The following is a 19872-nucleotide window of genomic DNA, read 5'->3' as shown; positions in this document are numbered from 1 at the left end:
TGAATTCTACAAAGCCTTTCTTCCTACCCTACTACCTTTCATCTTATCGTTTTTTCAGTCTCTCTGTGTTCAGGGCTGCTCCACAGGCTCTTTTACAGAAGCTACACTCATTGTTTTCCCCAAACCAGGTAAGGATCCTTCCGATGTTAAAAACTACCGTCCCATCTCCCTAATCAATGTCGATGCAAAACTTTTTGCCAAAATTCTTGCTTCTCGATTACAGGTTGTTCTTCCTTCTCTCATCTCATCTGATCAATCAGGCTTTCTGAACAATAGGTATTCCTCTAATAACACCCGCTTACTTTCTCACATTATACAACATGCCTCATCTCACTCCGACCGCCTACTGATCCTAGCCCTTGATGCTGAAAAAGCATTTGATCGTCTTGAATGGCATTTTCTTTTTCATATCCTCCGTTGGTATGGTTTTCCCAAATCTTTTATATCTATGATTGAAGTTCTCTACTCCCACCCAACGACTCGGATCATGATCAATGGAAATCTTTCTAAACCCTTCTTTCCATCCCGTGGTACGAGACAGGGATGTCCTCTTTCCCCATTACTTTTTAATCTCGCCCTAGAACCACTCTTAGCTGCCTTTAGATTTGATTCTAGGATTGAAGGGTTTCAATCAGACCCCTTCTCAGTAAAACTTTCGGCGTATGCCGACGATATTCTTCTATATGTCACGCCTGAATCCCTAATATACGTACTTGAACAAATTAATCACTATTCTACCATCTCTGGATATAAATTAAATGTCACTAAATCTGAAATTCTTCCGCTTAACTGTATTGACGTTCAACCTGAATCTTCTAAATACGGGTTTATATGGTCCCCTACTAAGATTAAATATCTAGGCTTATATTTTGGATCCTCGCTTGACTCCACCTTAAGACTCAATTCTGACTTTATCTTTTCTATTATTCGCTCTTGCACTTCCAGATGGTCCCCTTTGAATCTATCCTGGTGGGGCAGACTTTCTACCATAAAAATGATGATCACGCCCAAGATCAATTATATACTAAGCATGCTCCCTTGCCTCTTCCCCCATTCTATATACTCAAGAATTGAACACCTTCTCTCGTCATTCCTTTGGCAAAACAAACAACCTCGCATAGCATTGTGTAAATTGAAGTGTTCTAAACTAGAAGGCGGAGTCAACTTTCCCAGTTTTCGGGAATATCACTATGCTTTCTTGTTATCTCAAGGCTCCATTTGGCTGACTCATTGCTCCTCAAACACAATACCCGTATGGCTGTCATTAGAACACTCGATTGTAGACCCCTACATTCTACAGCATGCTCCTGCCATTCCTCTTCCTCCACTAGCCAAACAAAATCCAATTTTGCTTAACACATGGCAGGCGCTTCATCGCATAGACTCCCTTTCAGAAAAAAAAACTGGGTGAATCGATACTAGCTCCGATTTGGCACAATCCCAAACTAAAGATTGATAATGCAGTTGTGGCCTGGAAAACCTGGCATCGTCAGGGAATGTGGAACTTATCACATCTTATCATAAACGACAATTGGATTACCTTCTCCGATATTATGGCAAAATTTAATATCCCCACTTCTCAATACTTTAGATGGGTACAACTACACCATTGTCTTGCTACGAAACTTTCTTCTCCTTCTTCTCTTCATACTAACTCTGACTTACACTCCAAGATTTTTGCCTTTTCAGCCTCCAGGGGTCAATCTTCCAATTGGTATAAACTTATTCAATCTAAATGTTTTCCTGCACTCCCAATTTCCAAAACCAAATGGAATCAGATGTTGAAGTCTCCTATCACTGATGGAGTCTGGACTACTATGTGGACCAAACTCTTTAAATCCCTTCACTCTGCCTCTCATAGACAAACAGCAATCTTCCTTTACCATCGAGCCTTCTGGACTCCCACCAAAACAGCTAAAGTCATGAGATCCTCGGACAATCTATGCTGGACCTGCAAGTCCTTTGAAGGATCCTTATGTCATATGCTATATGATTGCCCCCATTTGCAGATCTTCTGGACATCTATCTGGCAGATGATTACCAAAATTTTTTCTCTTAATGACCCCTTATCTTTTGATATCATAATTCAGGGATCCCTAGCTCTTTCCACACCTCTCTCTATGTATCATGACCGCCTTCTAACCCTTTTATTATTTCTTGCTTTTCAAATAATATTACAAAATTGGAAAGACTTTACAAAAATTGACTTCAACCAATGGTGGAATTCTGTATGTCTCCATAATAAATATGAACGCCACATGGCGGATCGTTGTAACGCTTCGCTTTCCTATACTAAAACTTGGTCGATTATGCTGGACTTTTGTGGTATGGACCTTTGACTGTACACTTACGTGATCTTTTTGTCTTACTCATGGTGATCTTCAATATGTTTATTATGAGCACTAATTTGATTGCTGTATTTGCCGATTTGATAATTATATGATTGACTTCGTATGACTATAATCAGACATGTTTATTTTTGACATAGTATGCACATGTCACACATCATTTTATATTTCGTATCTCTTTTATATTCATGCTCATTATTGATAGTTGATGTAGTCCTATTTACCTGCTGTATTGTATTATTGATTATTCTTTATAACCCACCCTCCATTGTTATGCAATGTGATATACTTGTTGGTGTCCTTCTCTTTCGATTTCTTCCGTAGTTTTCGGAAGCTTATCTTACTTTTCTGTAACTCTATTGTTTATAAAATCAATAAAATTACTGGAACTAAATTGCTTGTTCAGGGCTAACCAGGAATGTACAGTGGCATTTAGCCGGATAGTCCTACCACTATGCCTTATTAACACCTAAGCTCAAAAGATCAGATTCTATAAACAGCACCTGCTGTTGCGGGGGGTGGGGAGGAGGGGGGTGAAACCTCCCACATTATAGAGATAATGGAACTTTTCCTGAAAAAAATCAGAAAAAGTTCCGTTTTCGCTATAATGGAGGTTTCCAACCCCCCTCACTCCCCTCCAACAGTAGCGCGAACACTAACCAATAAAGTGGGGGGGGGGGGTTGCCACCCTAAACCCCCCCATCGGAGCTCTTTAAAAATTACTTTTTCCCCCCGTGAGCTTCTGTCTTGCGCCGAATTGTCGGCGCTGGATTATCAGCGCGCTGGCATCTTGCGCGCCACTGACTATGAACCCCCACTCTCCACCCCATAAAATGCACCCTTCCAAAAAATGAAAATTATTTTTTAGCACACATTAGCACTTGTAGCCCTGGGCAAACAGTATGCATTAAAGTGAGGAGTTAGGGAACTGCAAGACAAAAATGTTACAATTGGTTGAAATCTCTTGGCAGGTACTATATTTCTACCATCCGCCTAGTATACATATGTACTGTGTATTGTTGTATGAGGGGCAGCCTTAGCAGTGGAGTTGCACAGTTTGGCAGATAGTGTAAAATAATAAGTGCTGGGGAGTTTGCACCCTCGCTCTGGAATTCAATGCCACTTTATCTCCGCAATGAAAATTCCCTAAATAAATTTAAAACAAATCTTAAAACATTTCTTTTTAAAGATGCCTATCAATAAGTGGGGGGAAAAGTTTTTAAGAAGCATCATCCCTGTCTTCCTCTCGTTATTCCCTATCCCTCTATCCTTCCTTTTTATTTTTATTTACATATTGTAATTAAAACTTCCCTATCCCGTAGTACCTTTCGTTTCTAATAAGTCTTAATTTGTCATAGCTTTAGTTTTACCCTCCTCTTATTTAACTTCAATTAAATTTTAAATTTTATTAGATTTTTCCAATTTTTAATATTGTAAACCGTCCAGATACATGCGATATTTATATCAAGTCATAAATAAACTTAAACTTGAAACTCATGCACCTGGGTCTCCATGGGAATGACAAACTACATACAGACAGGAGGGCACCTCTGGAAACAGCCAGGGACTCAGGACAAGGGTTCCAGTAATCACAGAAGCTTAGGAAAACCATTGAGAAGCCAAGCCATTTCTTGGACTTTCCTGGAAGGTGGTCTTAATTTAGTGACTTCACTCCTGAGGAGATTTAAAATCTGGATTTGGGCGGGAGATTTGTCTTTTGGTCAGAACCCACCAACTGACCAGTGTAAGATTTGATTAAAAGGTTTGTCTTCTGTTAGTCAGAACCTACCATCTAATCACTGTAATTGGAGTGTGGAAATTAGAAATAACATCTTGGAGTGAAGGAGAAGGAGAATTTGTACATAGTTAGACTGTGTTCTTAAAGAAACTGTTCAAGAGCATGCCTCTTCCTGGTTTAAAGAAGAAGTAAAATTGGAGTTTTTTAACTTTACATACCTATGGTGTGGTCTGCATTATTCAAGGAATGAGAGCAGTGGCTGGTGCTTGCTTGCTTGCTTGCTGTGAGATGCCAGCTGATAAGTTGGTCCCAGGTCTGGTCCTAACAAATAAAATTAACTTGGTGTGCCCCTTCCCAGCATCCGGGTAATCAAGGGGCTACACACATTTGCTGTGGGATGCCAGTACACAACCCACGGTAAGCCTTTCAAATGTGTGGTAAGGGTAGGGTTGTCAGATTTTATCCTCAAAAAATAGGACATGTGGCCCCACCCTGTTTTGCTCCCGGTCTCACCCCATTCCGGCCCCACACAAACCCTATCTTTTCGGGGCCGTGTCTAAAGGGCATCTGTGCATGCGTGGATGCGACTTGATGTCACAGGTGCAGATGCTCTCCAGATGCGGCCCTGAGCTCAATGGTTTTCAAAACCTGGACAAAGCGCCTGGTTTTGAAAACCCTTGACACTGTTTTGTTTGGTATATCTATGAGGAAAAAAAAGTCAAATTTCGTCAAGTAATAATAAACTTTTGTTAATCATGACAGGGGTCGCCATTCAGCATATTACCGAAAATTGGAAAAACTACTCAAATCTTAACTATACATTTTGGTGGAACTCATTATGCCATATTTATAAGATGGAACGAGCTCTTGCTACGCAGAAAGGGACTTACAATAAGTTTATAAAGATCTGGGGGCCAATGGAAAAATATTGTAATGAGTAGACATCACTTTTTATGGGAGATTATATTTTATGTATTGGGGGGTGGGGGTGGTATATTTTCCATTGAGAGTTTGTTTTTATTTCTTTAGATAGGGTGGGAGGGAGGGGATTAATATTTTTATTGATTATTTGGAAAGATGTTTAAGTGTTGTATTGAAAGTATAATGATTGTATTTCTGTACACTTATTGTCTGTTTGAAAATGATTCATGAATTTTAATTTCAGTAGGGTGGGGGTGGGGATATATTCTTTTGTTCTTGATGATATGATTAAGATTTTCAAGTGTTACATTGAAATTTAATGGATATATTATTGCACACTTGTTTATGATTTAAAATGAATAAAGAATTTATAAACGAAAACCCTTCCAGATGCCTGAACAGTCTGTTGGATTTTCTTTAGATTTACATATATATATATATATATATATATATTCATGATTCCCGATAAATGTTCAACAACCTCTATAAGAGTTCTCCCAATAACTTAATATACATTCGAATCACTAATTATTTAAAGATGCTAGCAAAATTTGTTTAGCTAGCAACCATGCGCTAGGTTATAATAGCTATGTGATCTATATTTACGTCATCAGCATTCACTGCGCATGTGTTGGGCGTTCTCAGTAGTTATAAGCGTCATTTTGTACTGAATCGAGTGTGAATAGCATAGGTCTATCCCACAAAAGAAGTAAGTAATTTTTAACTTTTAATTTTGTGATTCTTTTGTTAATATGTTATTGTTATATAGTAGTTTGAATGACTTTTTAATATTTTATATCAATCCAGCTCGTTTCCTGATGAAGCCCTTTGTAAGGTGAAACGGGACCTGTTAAGAGCTAATGAACTGAGATTAAAAGTGATTTAATGATCTGAGACGGGCTTGTGCAATATGCTTTTGAACTTAGCAGGGTGCATGTGAAGTGCCATTTTTACGATTGAGCATAGAGCACTTTAAACTACAGCTGCTTTAAACTTTAACCTGCTTCTTCAATTTGCAGATAAGTATTTTTCTGCACTTTAAATGATATTGTGCAACTTTGATGAGCACTGAGCACTTTAATAATTTTTGTGTGCTATCTTTTTCAGCTTTGGCTTCTTGCACTTTTCAATTGGAGCACTCAAGCACTTTAACTTGTCCTCAGCTGCAGATAAGTAATATTTTTATAAGAATAATTTATTACTAAATAGTGCACTTTATGAGTTTTAATTCAAACACAAGTATAAACAAAAAATTATAAAAAACACAATGGGGTTTTTTTGATCAATGAAAGAAATCTATCACCACATGATTACAGGGAGAATACTTATGTGTTCCCTTAGTGGTGGATCTGAGATCTTTTCCTCCATTTAGGTTTATCTATTTACTACCAACCTGTTGCTGTATCTTGTTGTATTATTATTGCAAAAGCATAAGGTATTGTAATACTTACTGTGGAGTTTGATGTTGCTGATGAAGGCTTACATCAGTAACACCAGACTCCACAGTTTCTTTTGTTTTGGACTTATACCCTTCTGTGGCTTCAAGGCACAATCAGATCCAATAATTTTGCAGTGACCGCGCCATCCCTTTGGAATTTTATTCCTAATTATCTTCGTGAAGCTTTAGTTTTTCGGCAGCGACGCGAGTGCAAGCCACTAAATTAATTGGACATTTCGGTATTAAGAGTTGGTAACTTCATAGTATCGGGTCTCCTGAAGCAGAACTTGAAACGGGGCCACGTTGGGACCCCTAAAGACATAGTTTAAAGATAAGTGCAATCCAATTCTACTTCTTCAGTGACTTATGCACCCTGTATACTGATTAGGAGAGAAGCGTTTTTCTAGTTTTCAAAGGATCAAACCTGTCTTTAATATCAAGTCTCAGAGAGTGTTCAACGTTATAAGAAGGTGCAATGACTGGAAGGTGAACTCTTGGTGTAGGGTAACTTGCATAGGTTGCCCTGTAGAGTTCCACATCTCTGAGCGCTCATAAAACATTTTTGATCACTCTCTGTAGACAATATCTTAAAACAAGAAGTCAGTTTGTTGTTTATTTCATTTTAAAACAAAGCTGAAAACATTTTTGTTCAAAGATGCGTTCGATACCTAATTGTCCTTATAAGGGCTAAACATATGCCCACAGCAGAAGGCATCATCTTTCCCTTCCCTGTCGTTTTTTTCCCTAATTGTACTCTTTTCTCAAAATATTGTAGTTCCTACCCCTTTTTCCATCTGTTCCCGTCCGTCTTTGGCCGAGTATGTCACGTAAATTTAAATTGTCAAATGCAAACCCTATCTTTGTCGCAAACTGTATTTTTATTGTACACCGCTCAGATGTCTGATTGAGCGGTATAAAAAATTTTTAAATAAACTTGAAATTTTTGTTGTTATTGTAATACTTACTCCCATTTTCAGGTTTATTGTCTGCTACAGGTGTTGTCGACCGTGATGCTGTGGTTGAGACCAGCAATTCGTTATGCATGTCGATGAAGGTATTCTCTGGACTTTTACTTGCATCTGTCTCATTAGCAGTGGAATCTCTTTCACTTGCATCTGCCTCATTAGCAGTGGAACCTGGAAATAACAAAGTGTTGAGAACACTACCTGGCTAAGCATACAGCGTTTCAAGCCATGCGATTTATGTAGGGTTACCTTATGGCTCCAGAAAAAGGAGGTCGGTATTGAGACATCTGGGTTTTACTTCCATCGAAAGAAATGGAAGTAAAACCCAGATGTCTCAATCCGTCCTTCTTTCTTTGGAGTCATATGGTAACCCCACTTGAATACTGTAATCCTGGCTCACTTTTGATTATGAGATGAGTACTACTGTAGGCTCTTTGTAATTGAGGATGTCGGATGGAAAATAAAGTCTCAGGGCTCCTTTCACAAAGAGGTGCACTGAATGCGAAGAAGCCCATTCGCTTCCCATGGGCTCCTTTGTATTCAGCACACACTCATCAAATAGCACAGCAAGCTACAGCAAACAATAACTAAAAATGAAATCCTAATGTTAGTGAAATTTTAAAAAAGCCTAATATATTAATAAATACAGAAAGCACAAAAAATATTGGGGGCCTTTTACTAAGCCAGTTTATTGCAAACTGTCTGCCTCCTGAGATTTCAGGTATGCCGCGACACACTAGCAAGGAGGAGAGTCATCCGCGCCAGTTGACTGCCTTCAGGATGTGCCTCTCGCAGCGAGAGGCACATCCTGTAGGCAGTCAACTAGCGCGGATAACTCTCCTCCTCGCCGTCGTCTTTCCTCCTCTCACCGTACCTCCTCCTCCTCCAGGATCCCTCCACCAAAGCAGCCAGATGGGCCTCCGCGCATGAGCAGATGTTGACGCAATGATGTCACGCAGGTGCGTGATGTCAGCACGTCAATGACCTCAAACTTCCAGCTGGTGTACTGCATTTAGTGTGCCGCCGTCCGGAAAGTTTGCGACACACTGTACTAAGCGGTGCTCCGAGCCACTTTTAGCATGGCTGTAAAATGACCGCATTTCCCATTTTCTCATTAAAGGCCACATGTTAAATTTCCCATATAACGTATGGCCGTTAGTGTTGGTACTAGGTAGTAAGGGTTCCAACGCTAACCACATGCTAATCGGTTAGTGTGCGGCGATGCAACTGCACTAACCAATTAGCACTGGGCATGCCTACTCTCCACCCCCAAACATGCCCCCAGTGCTAAACAACATGAGTAGCACACGCTGAACACAAAACTACTCCAGGATTCCTGAGTGCGCTCCACGGTAGTGGTTTTTAACCTGCGGTTAAGTAATATGTTAAACAGCAATAGACAAATGTGAACAGAGAGATGTGGCGTGGAATTTTAGAAAGGACGTCCTACTCAGAAAATGGATGGCCAACCTTGTATAAGAGGAGCCGCTGAGAAATTCTCCGCCCAGCCAAGAAGAGAATGATGTGGAGCCATGAAACTTACAAGTTATTCCACACTTCTCTTGATACTTTTTATTTCAAACAAGCAAATGGATCTAGTAAATGGGCACAAGCATAGGGAAACCAAGCCACTGTGACATCATTGATGAGGCTGGCTCTTAGGCATTGGTGGAATGAGGCATTATGATATCACAATATGAGGGGCCACTGAAAAGTTCTCCGCCCAGCCAAGAAGAGAATGATATGGAGCCATGAAACTTACAAGTTATTCCAAACTTTTCATTTCATATCACTGAAACAAAAAGTGTCAAGAAAAGTGTGGAGCATGTACAGGGCAGGATTAATTTGTCAAGGGCCCCTAGGCCAAGTACACTGGGCCCCCCTGCCCCGCCCCACCCCACCAGGTGCCCAGGCGGAAACAGGAAGCTGCGTCAGAGGGAAGCTTTGGGCAAACAGCACCGCTTGCACAATTGCAGTTCCCATTGCCTTTCTTACCCACATTGCTTGCTTGTCTTACTTTCCTTCGATGGGGGGGGGGGGGGGGGTTGCCTATTGGGGTGGGGCCCGCGTTGCCAATCGGGGGGACCCGTGTTGCTGATCAATGCTGGAGGGGCCCATCGCTGTTTGGTCAAACCGGCCCTCTTTTCCCTCCGAGGATGTCCTGGCCATGTTTGTGGCAGTGGCTCCGTTGGTGGGGTTTCCTGTGGGCAGGTAGTAGGGTCTCTTCTCTTTGGGCACCTCTGAAAAGAGAGCACTGGCTGGGAGCAAGGGGGTGGCGGCAGCAGCGGGTATAAAGCTGGGGTATAGCATATAGGCAGGACTGTATGCCCCAGGGCTGAGCATCAGCGGGGATATGGGCAGGGGTGCAGGCAAGATAGGCACCGCCACATACTGGCCGCTCTCAGGATCGTAGAGTCTGCGCTTGGGCGTCTCCAGCATGAAACACTGGCCTGTGCTCAGGTCCATCAGCACTTTCTGCTGTGGTGGGGCTGGCTTCAGCAGGTTTTGAGGGGCCGTGGGCATTACTGGTGATGAGAAGACCTGTGGCAACGGGGACAACTGGTACATGTTGATGCCTTCCTTCATCGTGCCCCCCTGACCATTTTGGGCCCTAGGCACGTACCTACTTGACCTGTTGGTTAATCCTGCCCCGAGCATGTATGATTCATGGCTCTTCTTGGCTGGGCTGCAAACTTTTCAGCGGTTTCTCGTATCATATATTTTAGAACAGGTTCTGCTGATGCACAACCCATGAAACAGATGCCTACGTACTGGCTAAGTCCAGCACAAACATCTATTTACAAACTGAAACATTCCAACTACGAATGGGGAAAAACAAGGGGCATGGGTATCTGTGTGGCAGCAGAGGAACATTCATATTATAAAATGGGCCATGCAAAATATCTATGTGAAGGAGAAACCTAGTGGTTAGAGCAGTCTGCTGAAAACCAGGGCAGAGAATCATGGGTTGCTGGATTGAGTCCCACTGCAGCTATTTGTAATTTTATTTTTTTTGTGAGCCCTTCAGAGACAGGAACATACCTACTGTGACTTCCCTTACTCCACCCAGTAGAGAATTGCACAATTGGAGCACCTTCCTGTAAACTGAATGCAACAAGTATCAGGTCTAAATATGGATATCCCTTCCCCTTCTACAATCGGAGCTAGATATCCATATTTTGACTTCTCCCAAGACATGTTATATATTGAAAGCTTCTATATCGCTACCAATGACTGGGGAATCAATTCAGAGCAGTTTATTTGAGCTTCAGTAATGGTGTTACAATACAGAGTTAGTGTTTTCTGAGATGGTTTTCAATACAATACAGACACATTTATACCACAACACTGGACAACAAAGTTTTTGCTTCGACACTTTCAGGTGTATCTTACAGATTTTTGACTGCTGGTCATGAAAATCACATTTAAAATCATGTATCATGTAACAAAAAAGTACATTTTTACAATTTCTTGTTATACTTTCAGGCTAATGCAATTAATTCTTAGCCTAATTCTATAGGCCTATTGCTCACATTATACCTTGCTGGATATAGTGTGGGCATATATATATATATCTCCTTTGTGTTTTTGCTGAAAAGCAGATTAAAGTACTGTATGTGTGGTGAGAAACATGGTTCTTTGAGTTTGTCTGGCAGGATCTATTGTTTTGCTTTAAACATGGGTGACCTGGGCCTAAAAGTAGTGATGCGTGAGGCTCTGCTGTCATTTACTGTCTTACTGAAGCTGCTATTAATAATAATAATAGAGATCTCCTGCATCGGAGCTTTTCATCTGAGGGGATTGTGCCTCTCTCCCTGGCTTCCTGTAGCAGCGGTTCTGCTTTTTTCCACTGGTTCCTAGCAGGCATCTTCAGAGACGGACCCCTGACGTCACCGGGTCCGTCTCCAACAATTTAAAAACAGAACGCCGCCGCGGGAGACTCGGGAGATCTCCTGCATCGGAGCTTTTCATCTGAGGGGATTGTGCCTCTCTCCCTGGCTTCCTGTAGCAGCGGTTCTGCTTTTTTCCACTGGTTCCTAGCAGGCATCTTCAGAGACGGACCCCTGACGTCACCGGGTCCGTCTCCAACAATTTAAAAACAGAACGCCGCCGCGGGAGACTCGGGAGATCTCCTGCATCGGAGCTTTTCATCTGAGGGGATTGTGCCTCTCTCCCTGGCTTCCTGTAGCAGCGGTTCTGCTTTTTTCCACTGGTTCCTAGCAGGCATCTTCAGAGACGGACCCCTGACGTCACCGGGTCCGTCTCCAACAATTTAAAAACAGAACGCCGCCGCGGGAGACTCGGGAGATCTCCTGCATCGGAGCTTTTCATCTGAGGGGATTGTGCCTCTCTCCCTGGCTTCCTGTAGCAGCGGTTCTGCTTTTTTCCACTGGTTCCTAGCAGGCATCTTCAGAGACGGACCCCTGACGTCACCGGGTCCGTCTCCAACAATTTAAAAACAGAACGCCGCCGCGGTTGCGGCCGCAGCCGCGCGGCCGCAGGGCGTGGCCGAAGGGGCATGCCCTAAGGGGCTCGCCAGGCCCCTTGGGAGCCCCTTGGAGCCACGAGGAGCCAGGGAGTTGGAGATTATTGATTTGCCTATTGGAATATAGGAACGAATACAGGAGATCTTCAGATCCAGGATATATGATTTGATTTGTATCAGTGACTGGTGAGACGCTGAGGGTACGATTGTTTATATTTCAACAGCGATCAGACTATTTGTCAGTCGCGATGCCGAAGAGACGGGGTAAGAGCGCCGCTGCAGCCTCACGACGTCTTGAACACCCCCCTCTCGCTTCAATTGAACATTTTCTTCAGCGTCTTCAGAGGGAGACAGTAGGTTCGGGGAATCGCCCGCTGGACTCTGCGACGTGGAGTGACGCCGGATCGGAAGTCCTTGGGCTGGATACCACACTGAGCCCCGACCAGAGGAGTCCACCTCCCCCACCGCTGAGTGCGAGTTCCCCATGTGAAAGGAGTGGGCCAGAAGTAGCAGCACTCTTTGATCATGAGGCTGTAACATCAGGGAGCCAGCAAGGTGAAGTCTCTATGGCTTTGTTAAGTCCAGAGATGGTTCCAGCGGATAGAGCAGAAGGAGAAAAAAGTCCAGACCAACAGACAGAAGGCAGTCAAGGTGAGTCTTCCCTAACTTTACATGAGACTTTCTTTAAATATGAGAAACCAGCTGAAGTGACTCTTGATTCAATTTGGGACTTAGTTTCCAAACTGGGAGACTCACTAACTAAACAAATTAAAGAAGGTGAAAAGAATATAAAAATTCAAAAACAGACAATAGAGGAAAATAAACAGGAAATTTCTAATGTCAAAGAAAAATTGGGAGGTATCGAAAATGAAGTGAAAATGATTAAACAAGTTCAATCTACAATAATACAAGATAATCAAAGTATTAGAAAAAAATTGGAAATTATGGAAAACAACTATCGGACCAATAACCTACGACTGTTAAATTTTCCTAAAATCTTATCAGTAAACCCGAGAGAGATGATAAAAAGGTACTTCATGGAGATATTTAATATTCCTGAGGAATCATTGCCTCCTCTCACTCGAGTATATTATTTGCCTATGAAGGTAAGGGGTCAACATTCGGAGGATAAGAGACAGGAAATACAAGACCTTCAACAAAATTTGACAGCAATTTTGGAAACATCAGATAAAGATTTGGTTAAACCAGCAACTCTTATACTATCTGTGGCATTGTTGCCGGATAAAGATTGGATTTTGAAAATGTTCTTTAGGAACAAGAGTAAGGAGTTTCTGGGTTTGAAAATTCAAATGTTTCCAGATGTTAGCAGAGAAACTCAGAATCGTAGACGTCAGTTTCTTTTGTTGAAAGCAGGAGTTACACAGCTGGGTGGCATTTTCTTTTTACGTTTCCCATGTAAATGTATAGTAAGATATCGTGATAATAAGTATGTGTTTTTTGAGCCATCTCAACTTACAGCTTTTCTGACACTGAAACGTCTGGAAAAAGAGGGTATAACAACAACTACCACAATAACAACTAAGTAATTGTTGGACTTGGTAATAGAATAATTCCTCAAGTCAGACACATGATACTGTTCTTTATTATATAGAATTTATAATTGATTTCCTTAAAAGTTCACTCTTATATATATCTTGGATCACATAATTATTGAGGACTTGAGATTGTCCGATTTGAATTTTGTTCTTTTTATGTTAATAATTTACTTATTATTTTGTGATCAATCTGACAATCTTTCTGTACAAAATGTTTGATTTTGTTAAAATTTTTAAAATGATAAATAAAGAATAAAAAAAAAAAAAAAAAGAAAAAAAAAAAAAAAAAAAAAAAAATAATAATAATAATAATAATAAATAATAGTTTATTTTTATATACCGCCAAACCATCAGTTTTTGGCAGTTTACACAATAGTAATTACAACAAGTAATTAAAATACAGTTCCAAATAACAGAAAATAACACAATTCAATAAAGATACTAACTAACAAAATACGACCCTAACTTATTCAAAGTAAAATATGCACAATACAGATTATTTATACTAAAACAGGTAAGAAACTGTAAACATTGTTTTATAAAAATAATTTAAAAATCCACTTATCATGATAATTTTAAAATCAATTAAATATTGTATTGTTTACTTAGATAAGTTTTGAGATCTTTCCAAAATTGATAATAAGTAAGGGCTGGAGAAATAAGAACATTCAAACATGAATTCATTACTCCTGCTTGAAACGCCAGAGTCCTATCTAAGAATTTCTTAAAGTGGCACGTTCGCTGAAGGAAAATAAAACCAACCGGATCTGCGTATATTTTTTTACATGTAAAAAAATCTAAAATGAGCAACAAGATAAGATGGAGCTAACCCAAATAAAACTTTATAACAAATGCATCCCAATTTAAACAACACTCTAGCCTTGAACGGCAACCAGTGAAGTTTTTTGATAATATGAACTAATATGATCATGTTTTATTAAATTAAAAATCAGACGGATTGCTGTGTTTTGAATTAATCTTAATTGACTGATTGTTTTTTTATGAGCATCCAAATAAATAACATTGCAATAGTCTAATATTGAAAGAATTGATGATTGAACCAAAATTTTAAATGATATAGAATCAAAATATTTTCAAATGGTACCCAACTTCCAAAGAGTAATAAAATATCTTTTGACCAATAAATCTGTATGAGCCTTAAATGATAAAGTACGATCTAACGTAACAACTAATATTTATAAAGTAAGAACTATTGGATAGGTTTGACCATTTACAGGAAGCATTGTTTCAGTAAGCTTTTCATTAGGACTAGCAAGAAAAAACTTTCATTTACCTGGGTTCAGTTTCAATTTGAAACTAGAAGTCCAGGATTCCACTTGTGTAGGAATGAAAGAAATCTGATTTAAAATTTCTGGTGTAAACGCAGTTAAAGGAATACTACTACCCTCTAAGAAGCTGCTGCCATAGGCTTAATAGTTAGGGCAGCCCTTGCCCCACCCCTATTTTGGGTGCGGGGGCAGCTCATCCCTCGCTTCAGGCAACAGAATATCTTGAGCTGCCCCTATATTGCATATTTACTGCCTTTTATTATACTTTTATATGTAAACCATGCTTTTGTAGGCTTTGATTGTGGAATAACTAATGTAAATAAAGATAAGATAAAGACAATATTATTTCCAATGCATATTATTTCCAATGCATTGCAATACTTACTCCCATTTTCAAGTTTATGAGTTGTGAACTGTGATGCTGTGGTTGTTGCTGACACGTACACACCAGTAGTGGTATCATTCCCTCTTTCATCTGCATCTGTCTTATTAGCGGTGGAACCTGGAAAGAACAGAGTGTTGAGAAACCTGTCTGGCTAAGCATGCAGCATTTCAAGCCGTACAAATTACTTATGCACTGTAACCATGGCTCACACTTTATCATGAGATGAGTATCAGGGTTCTTTTTTTCTGAGCATGTCAGATGGAAAATAATCTTCCAGGCCTCCTGGTGAGGAAACAGTACAGCTAAAGGCTCTGTTTTTCTGCTTCAGAAGTACCAAATCTTCAGCTGCAGCATTCTTTCTATCCAGTGCAGGAGTAATTTTTCTGCATTTCTGTTTGCAAAGGTGGTGTCCCTTGTGATTCAAATTATGATATCAATGCTCACAATTAGAGAATGACAGGGGGACCAATTTTTCCCTGTCCCCGCGGGAACACATTTTTCCATCCCATCCCAGCAAGTTCTTTTCCCGTCCCTGCCCCATTCCTGCAAGCTCCATCCTCATCTGCACAAGCCTCAAACACTTTAAAAGCATAAGTAGCAACATTCTAGAGCTCAGATTATGATGTCATAATGCCTCATTCCACCAATGCCTATGCTCTGTCCTCATCTGCACAAGCCTCACACACTTTAAAATCCTAAGTAGCAACATTCTAGAGCTCAGATTGTGATGTCATAATGCCTCATTCCACCAATACCTAAGCTCTGTCCTCATCTGCACAAGCCTCAAACACTTTAAAATCATAAGAGTTCGAGGCTTGTCCGGTTAAGGCAGAGCTTACAGGAATGGGGCAGGGACAGGGACTGCGACAAAACTCACGGGGGTGGGACAGAGAAATTGAGTTCCTGCGGAGATGGGGACAAATATTTTGCGGGGATGTCATCAAATATTTTGTGTCTCATGAATTTGTACAGTATAAATTTATGTTGCCTGCATGGGAGTGTTGCATCTAAACTTGATTCTCTGCTTACGTAGTCTCCATCAAACAGAGGATCCTTTTAATTTAGATGCAACACTCCTCAGCAGTCAACAAATTTATACTGTACAAATTAGTGTCCTAAACAAAATTTAAAAAAAATGGGAAGAAACCAAAACTATAAACAATATCACCCAACTGGAAGTTTAGTCAGTGAGACAGCATGCCACTACATCAATCAGTATAAGTATTGTTGAAGGAAAAGGATCTCAGAAATTCAAACCATAAAGACTATCCCCCTCTTTTACTAACATAGAAACATAGAAACTGACGGCAGAAAAGGGCCACGGCCCATCCAGTCTGCCCACACTAATGACCCACCCCTACCTTCCCCTATGTAGAGATCCCACGTACCAATCCCATTTGGTCTTAAAATCTGGTATGCTGCTGGCCTCAATTACCTGTAGTGGAAAATTATTCCAGCGATCAACCACCCTTTCGGTGAAGAAATATTTTCTGGTGTCACCATGAAATTTCCCAGCCCTGAGTTTCAACGGATGCCCTCTTGTTGATGTGGGTCCTTTGAGAAAGAAGATATCCTCTTCCACCTTGATACGGCCCGTGAGATATTTGAACGTCTCGATCATGCCACCCCTCTCTCTGCGTTCCTCGAGTGAGTATAGCTGCAATTTATCCAGCCGTTCCTCATATGGGAGATCCCTGAGACCATCCAGGTGGCCATTCGCTGAACCGATTCAACTCTCAGCACATCTTTGCGGTAATGTGGCCTCCAGAATTGTGCACAGTATTCCAGATGGGGTCTCACCATGGATCTGTACAATGGCATTATGACCTTGGGCTTACGGCTGACGAAACCTCTACGGCTACAACCTATGATTTGTCTAGCCTTGGATGAAGCTTTCTCCACTTGATTGGCATTAAATATTAGCGCGCGCTAATCACGCGCTAAACGCTAACGAGTGCATGTTATCCAATGGACACATTAGCGCACGCATTGATTTAGCACGTGCTAAAATGCTTAGTACACCTTAGTAAACTAGGGCCTATAATGTTGTCTATTGGCTATAACTGGATTGAGTTTTCTTTCGTCGATCCCCAAAAAAAACCTTCCTTTAATTCTTTTTTTTTTTTTAAAATGAAAAACAATGTTTAAATTATTTTTTCTCTTCAATTAATTTCAATCCTTTTGACTCATGATATGTGGCAAAATATTATTAAATTCAGAGAAAATCTCTTTATAACTTGCAAACGGCACTCAATGTCTGCAAGAACCATTACTGTTTTCTGGAGTGCAGAAGAACACTTAACATAGGGGTCCTTTTATTAAGGCGTGATAACTGATTTAGTGCGCGCTAAAGATTAGCCTGCGCTAAATGCTAAGACATCCATCATAGTCTATGGGTGCCTTAGCATTTAGCGCGTGCTAATCGTTAGTGCATGCTAAATCGATTAGCGAACCTTAATAAAAGGACCCCATAGATAAGTTCAAATATTCGAACTAGCAAAAATTCCATACACCTTGATTACTTCAGATTTTGATAATTTGACGTTCATAAATGAAAAGAATGGTGTAATCACTTATCTTAAAGATTATGTTTTATAAACGCACTCTCGGCTGCACGTAGCGGTTCTTGCAGACATTGAGGGCCAAATTCTATAAACGGTGTCCCAATGGTAGGTGGCCGAAGGCGTCCTACTACTGTCTAACTAGCCAATTGGGATGAATGTTTAAAAAAAAAAATAAACACCCTGAGGCAGGCCGCCTACACCGTAGGCGTCTGTCACTGTTTAGGGAGATGCATAGGGACGCTTAAGCTCGCCCAAGGCTTGGAAGTGGCCTTAGGCGAGCTTAGGCTGCCCTAGGCGTTTCCCTAGGGCCGCAATAGGTGCCTGAAATATAGGCCAGCAAAATGCTGGTGTACATTTCAAATAGATGCAGCTGCTGAGCCAATCGCGGCAAGGGAATCTCCCTGCCGTGATCAGTTTAATGGCTGCTCCATACATCATAATGTCTCTTAAATTTTTGTACAATTGTGTATGAAAAATCCTAGTTCAAAAGTGCATAAAATGCTCTTCTTTGTGTGATAAGGTTCAAATGTCTGATCAACAGACTTTCCTTGAATCCACCTTATTATTCTACCCCTCCTTTTACTAATCTGTGATAGCGGTTATTAGCACAAGGAGCTGTGCTGAATGCTCCGTGCTGCTCCCGACGCTCATAGGAACTCTATGAGTGTCGGGAGTAGTGCGGAGCATTCAGCACGGCTCCCTGCACTAAAAACCACTGTCGAGGTTTAGTAAAAAGGGGGGGGGGGGTAATTAGTAAAAAAAAATGACCCAAAGTGTACCCCCTCCTTTACTAATGCATAGCTCGGGTGTCCTATGAGCGCCGGAGCAGTTGCCACTGCTGCTGGCACTAAAACCCACGCTACGCGTTAGTAAAGGAGGGGAATAGTGATAATATTTGTGAGTCCGGTCCGGAGCAGACTCATTTAGGCACCAGTTTAATGATTGCCATTCATGAGTTACTGGCTCGGGGCAAAACTGCTTTATTAATGGCTACAGTTCCTCAGTACTGAGGTCTCTTTTCTATTGAATTGTATTAATGTTTATCCCTTATTGACAGCAGGCCTAATTGCTCTATTGCGAGTTGGGTTCAGGGGGCTTAGGCCCTCTATAAATTTTGCCTGATCTTTTCTGTATTTTGAGGTTACAAATGCCACATATAGTAGAATATAATAGCATGTAATAGGAATATTATTATTTAAATGTATATGTAGGGTTGCCAGATTTTACTATAGTAAAATCCGGACCCCTAGACCTTCCCCCACCCCAGTCCCACCCCCAATCCTGCCCTAGCCATGCCCCCTGCCACTTGCGCTCGTTGGGCAGGAGGAAATCCGTGCATGAGTGGATGCCATGCCATGACGTCATGTGCACATGCAAGTGCATGTGACATCATAGTGTGGCAGCCGCAGATTTCCTCCTGTCCAACGCGATTTAGAGGATGCTTTTCAAAACCCGGACGAAGTGCTGGGTTTTGAAAAGCTGTCCGGGGAAGTCTGGACATCTGATAACCCAATGCATAGGTGAATACACTCGCATTTGATTGACTAGAATACCAGCATTCAGTGATGTAGCTAGGCCTGAATGAGCCCCCTTTAACAATATCACATCTCACAAAGCAGGGGGGCTGGAGGAAGCATCTTCAGAACTGGGGGTAAACAAACTTCTCCGAAAGCAAACACATAGTCATAGTAAAAGAAATAGAAGCAGAAATACACATTTCTGTAAGCTCTGAGGGCCACCAAAAGATTTCAAGCTTACACATACTACTAATTTTGTAAACTGCCTTGACCTGCTCATTGAGACTGGATTTTAAATAGTAAAAATGAATACTAATATTGATTCTACAGCACTTCAAGGATATCGTTTAAAAACTCACTTTATTTTTGATTTGCAAATTCCATAAATGAGACACCTTAATAACACACTTTAAGATTGTTTATAGTTGCTATAATCAAGTGGTCAAAATTGAAATTAACACATTTACAGGATTTGAAGAGCATTTCAGCTGCTTGAGGGCCATAGTGGAGGACTTAGGGAGCCTTATATGGCCCAGGGGCTGCGAGTTGGATACCACTGTTATAATTAATAAATTCAGAAAAACATTGCTTTGGTCCCAGTTTTCTTTATTTTTATCTTAACTCTCCTTCTAGGATCTCTTCTCTTTCTATGTCCATCATCTATC

The 19872-nt window shown here is 40.9% G+C and overlaps 1 protein-coding gene across 1 annotated transcript in view; it reads right to left on the bottom strand.

Moving 5' to 3' along the window:
• The window catches only part of LOC117365985 (cell wall protein DAN4-like), a 143237-nt gene that overhangs the window by 29421 nt on the left and 93944 nt on the right, over positions 1–19872 (bottom strand). The window contains exons 4-5 of the mRNA XM_033957004.1: positions 15127–15243; positions 7411–7581 (exon numbers count right to left, since the gene is read on the bottom strand). Coding sequence (XP_033812895.1) covers positions 7411–7581; positions 15127–15243 — 288 coding nt within the window. The remainder of the gene's footprint in view (positions 1–7410; positions 7582–15126; positions 15244–19872) is intronic.

The sequence above is a fragment of the Geotrypetes seraphini genome, chromosome 1, assembly GCF_902459505.1.
Source record: "Geotrypetes seraphini chromosome 1, aGeoSer1.1, whole genome shotgun sequence".
Taxonomy (NCBI): Eukaryota; Metazoa; Chordata; class Amphibia; order Gymnophiona; family Dermophiidae; genus Geotrypetes; species Geotrypetes seraphini.
This window is presented reverse-complemented; position numbering and strand designations above follow the sequence as displayed.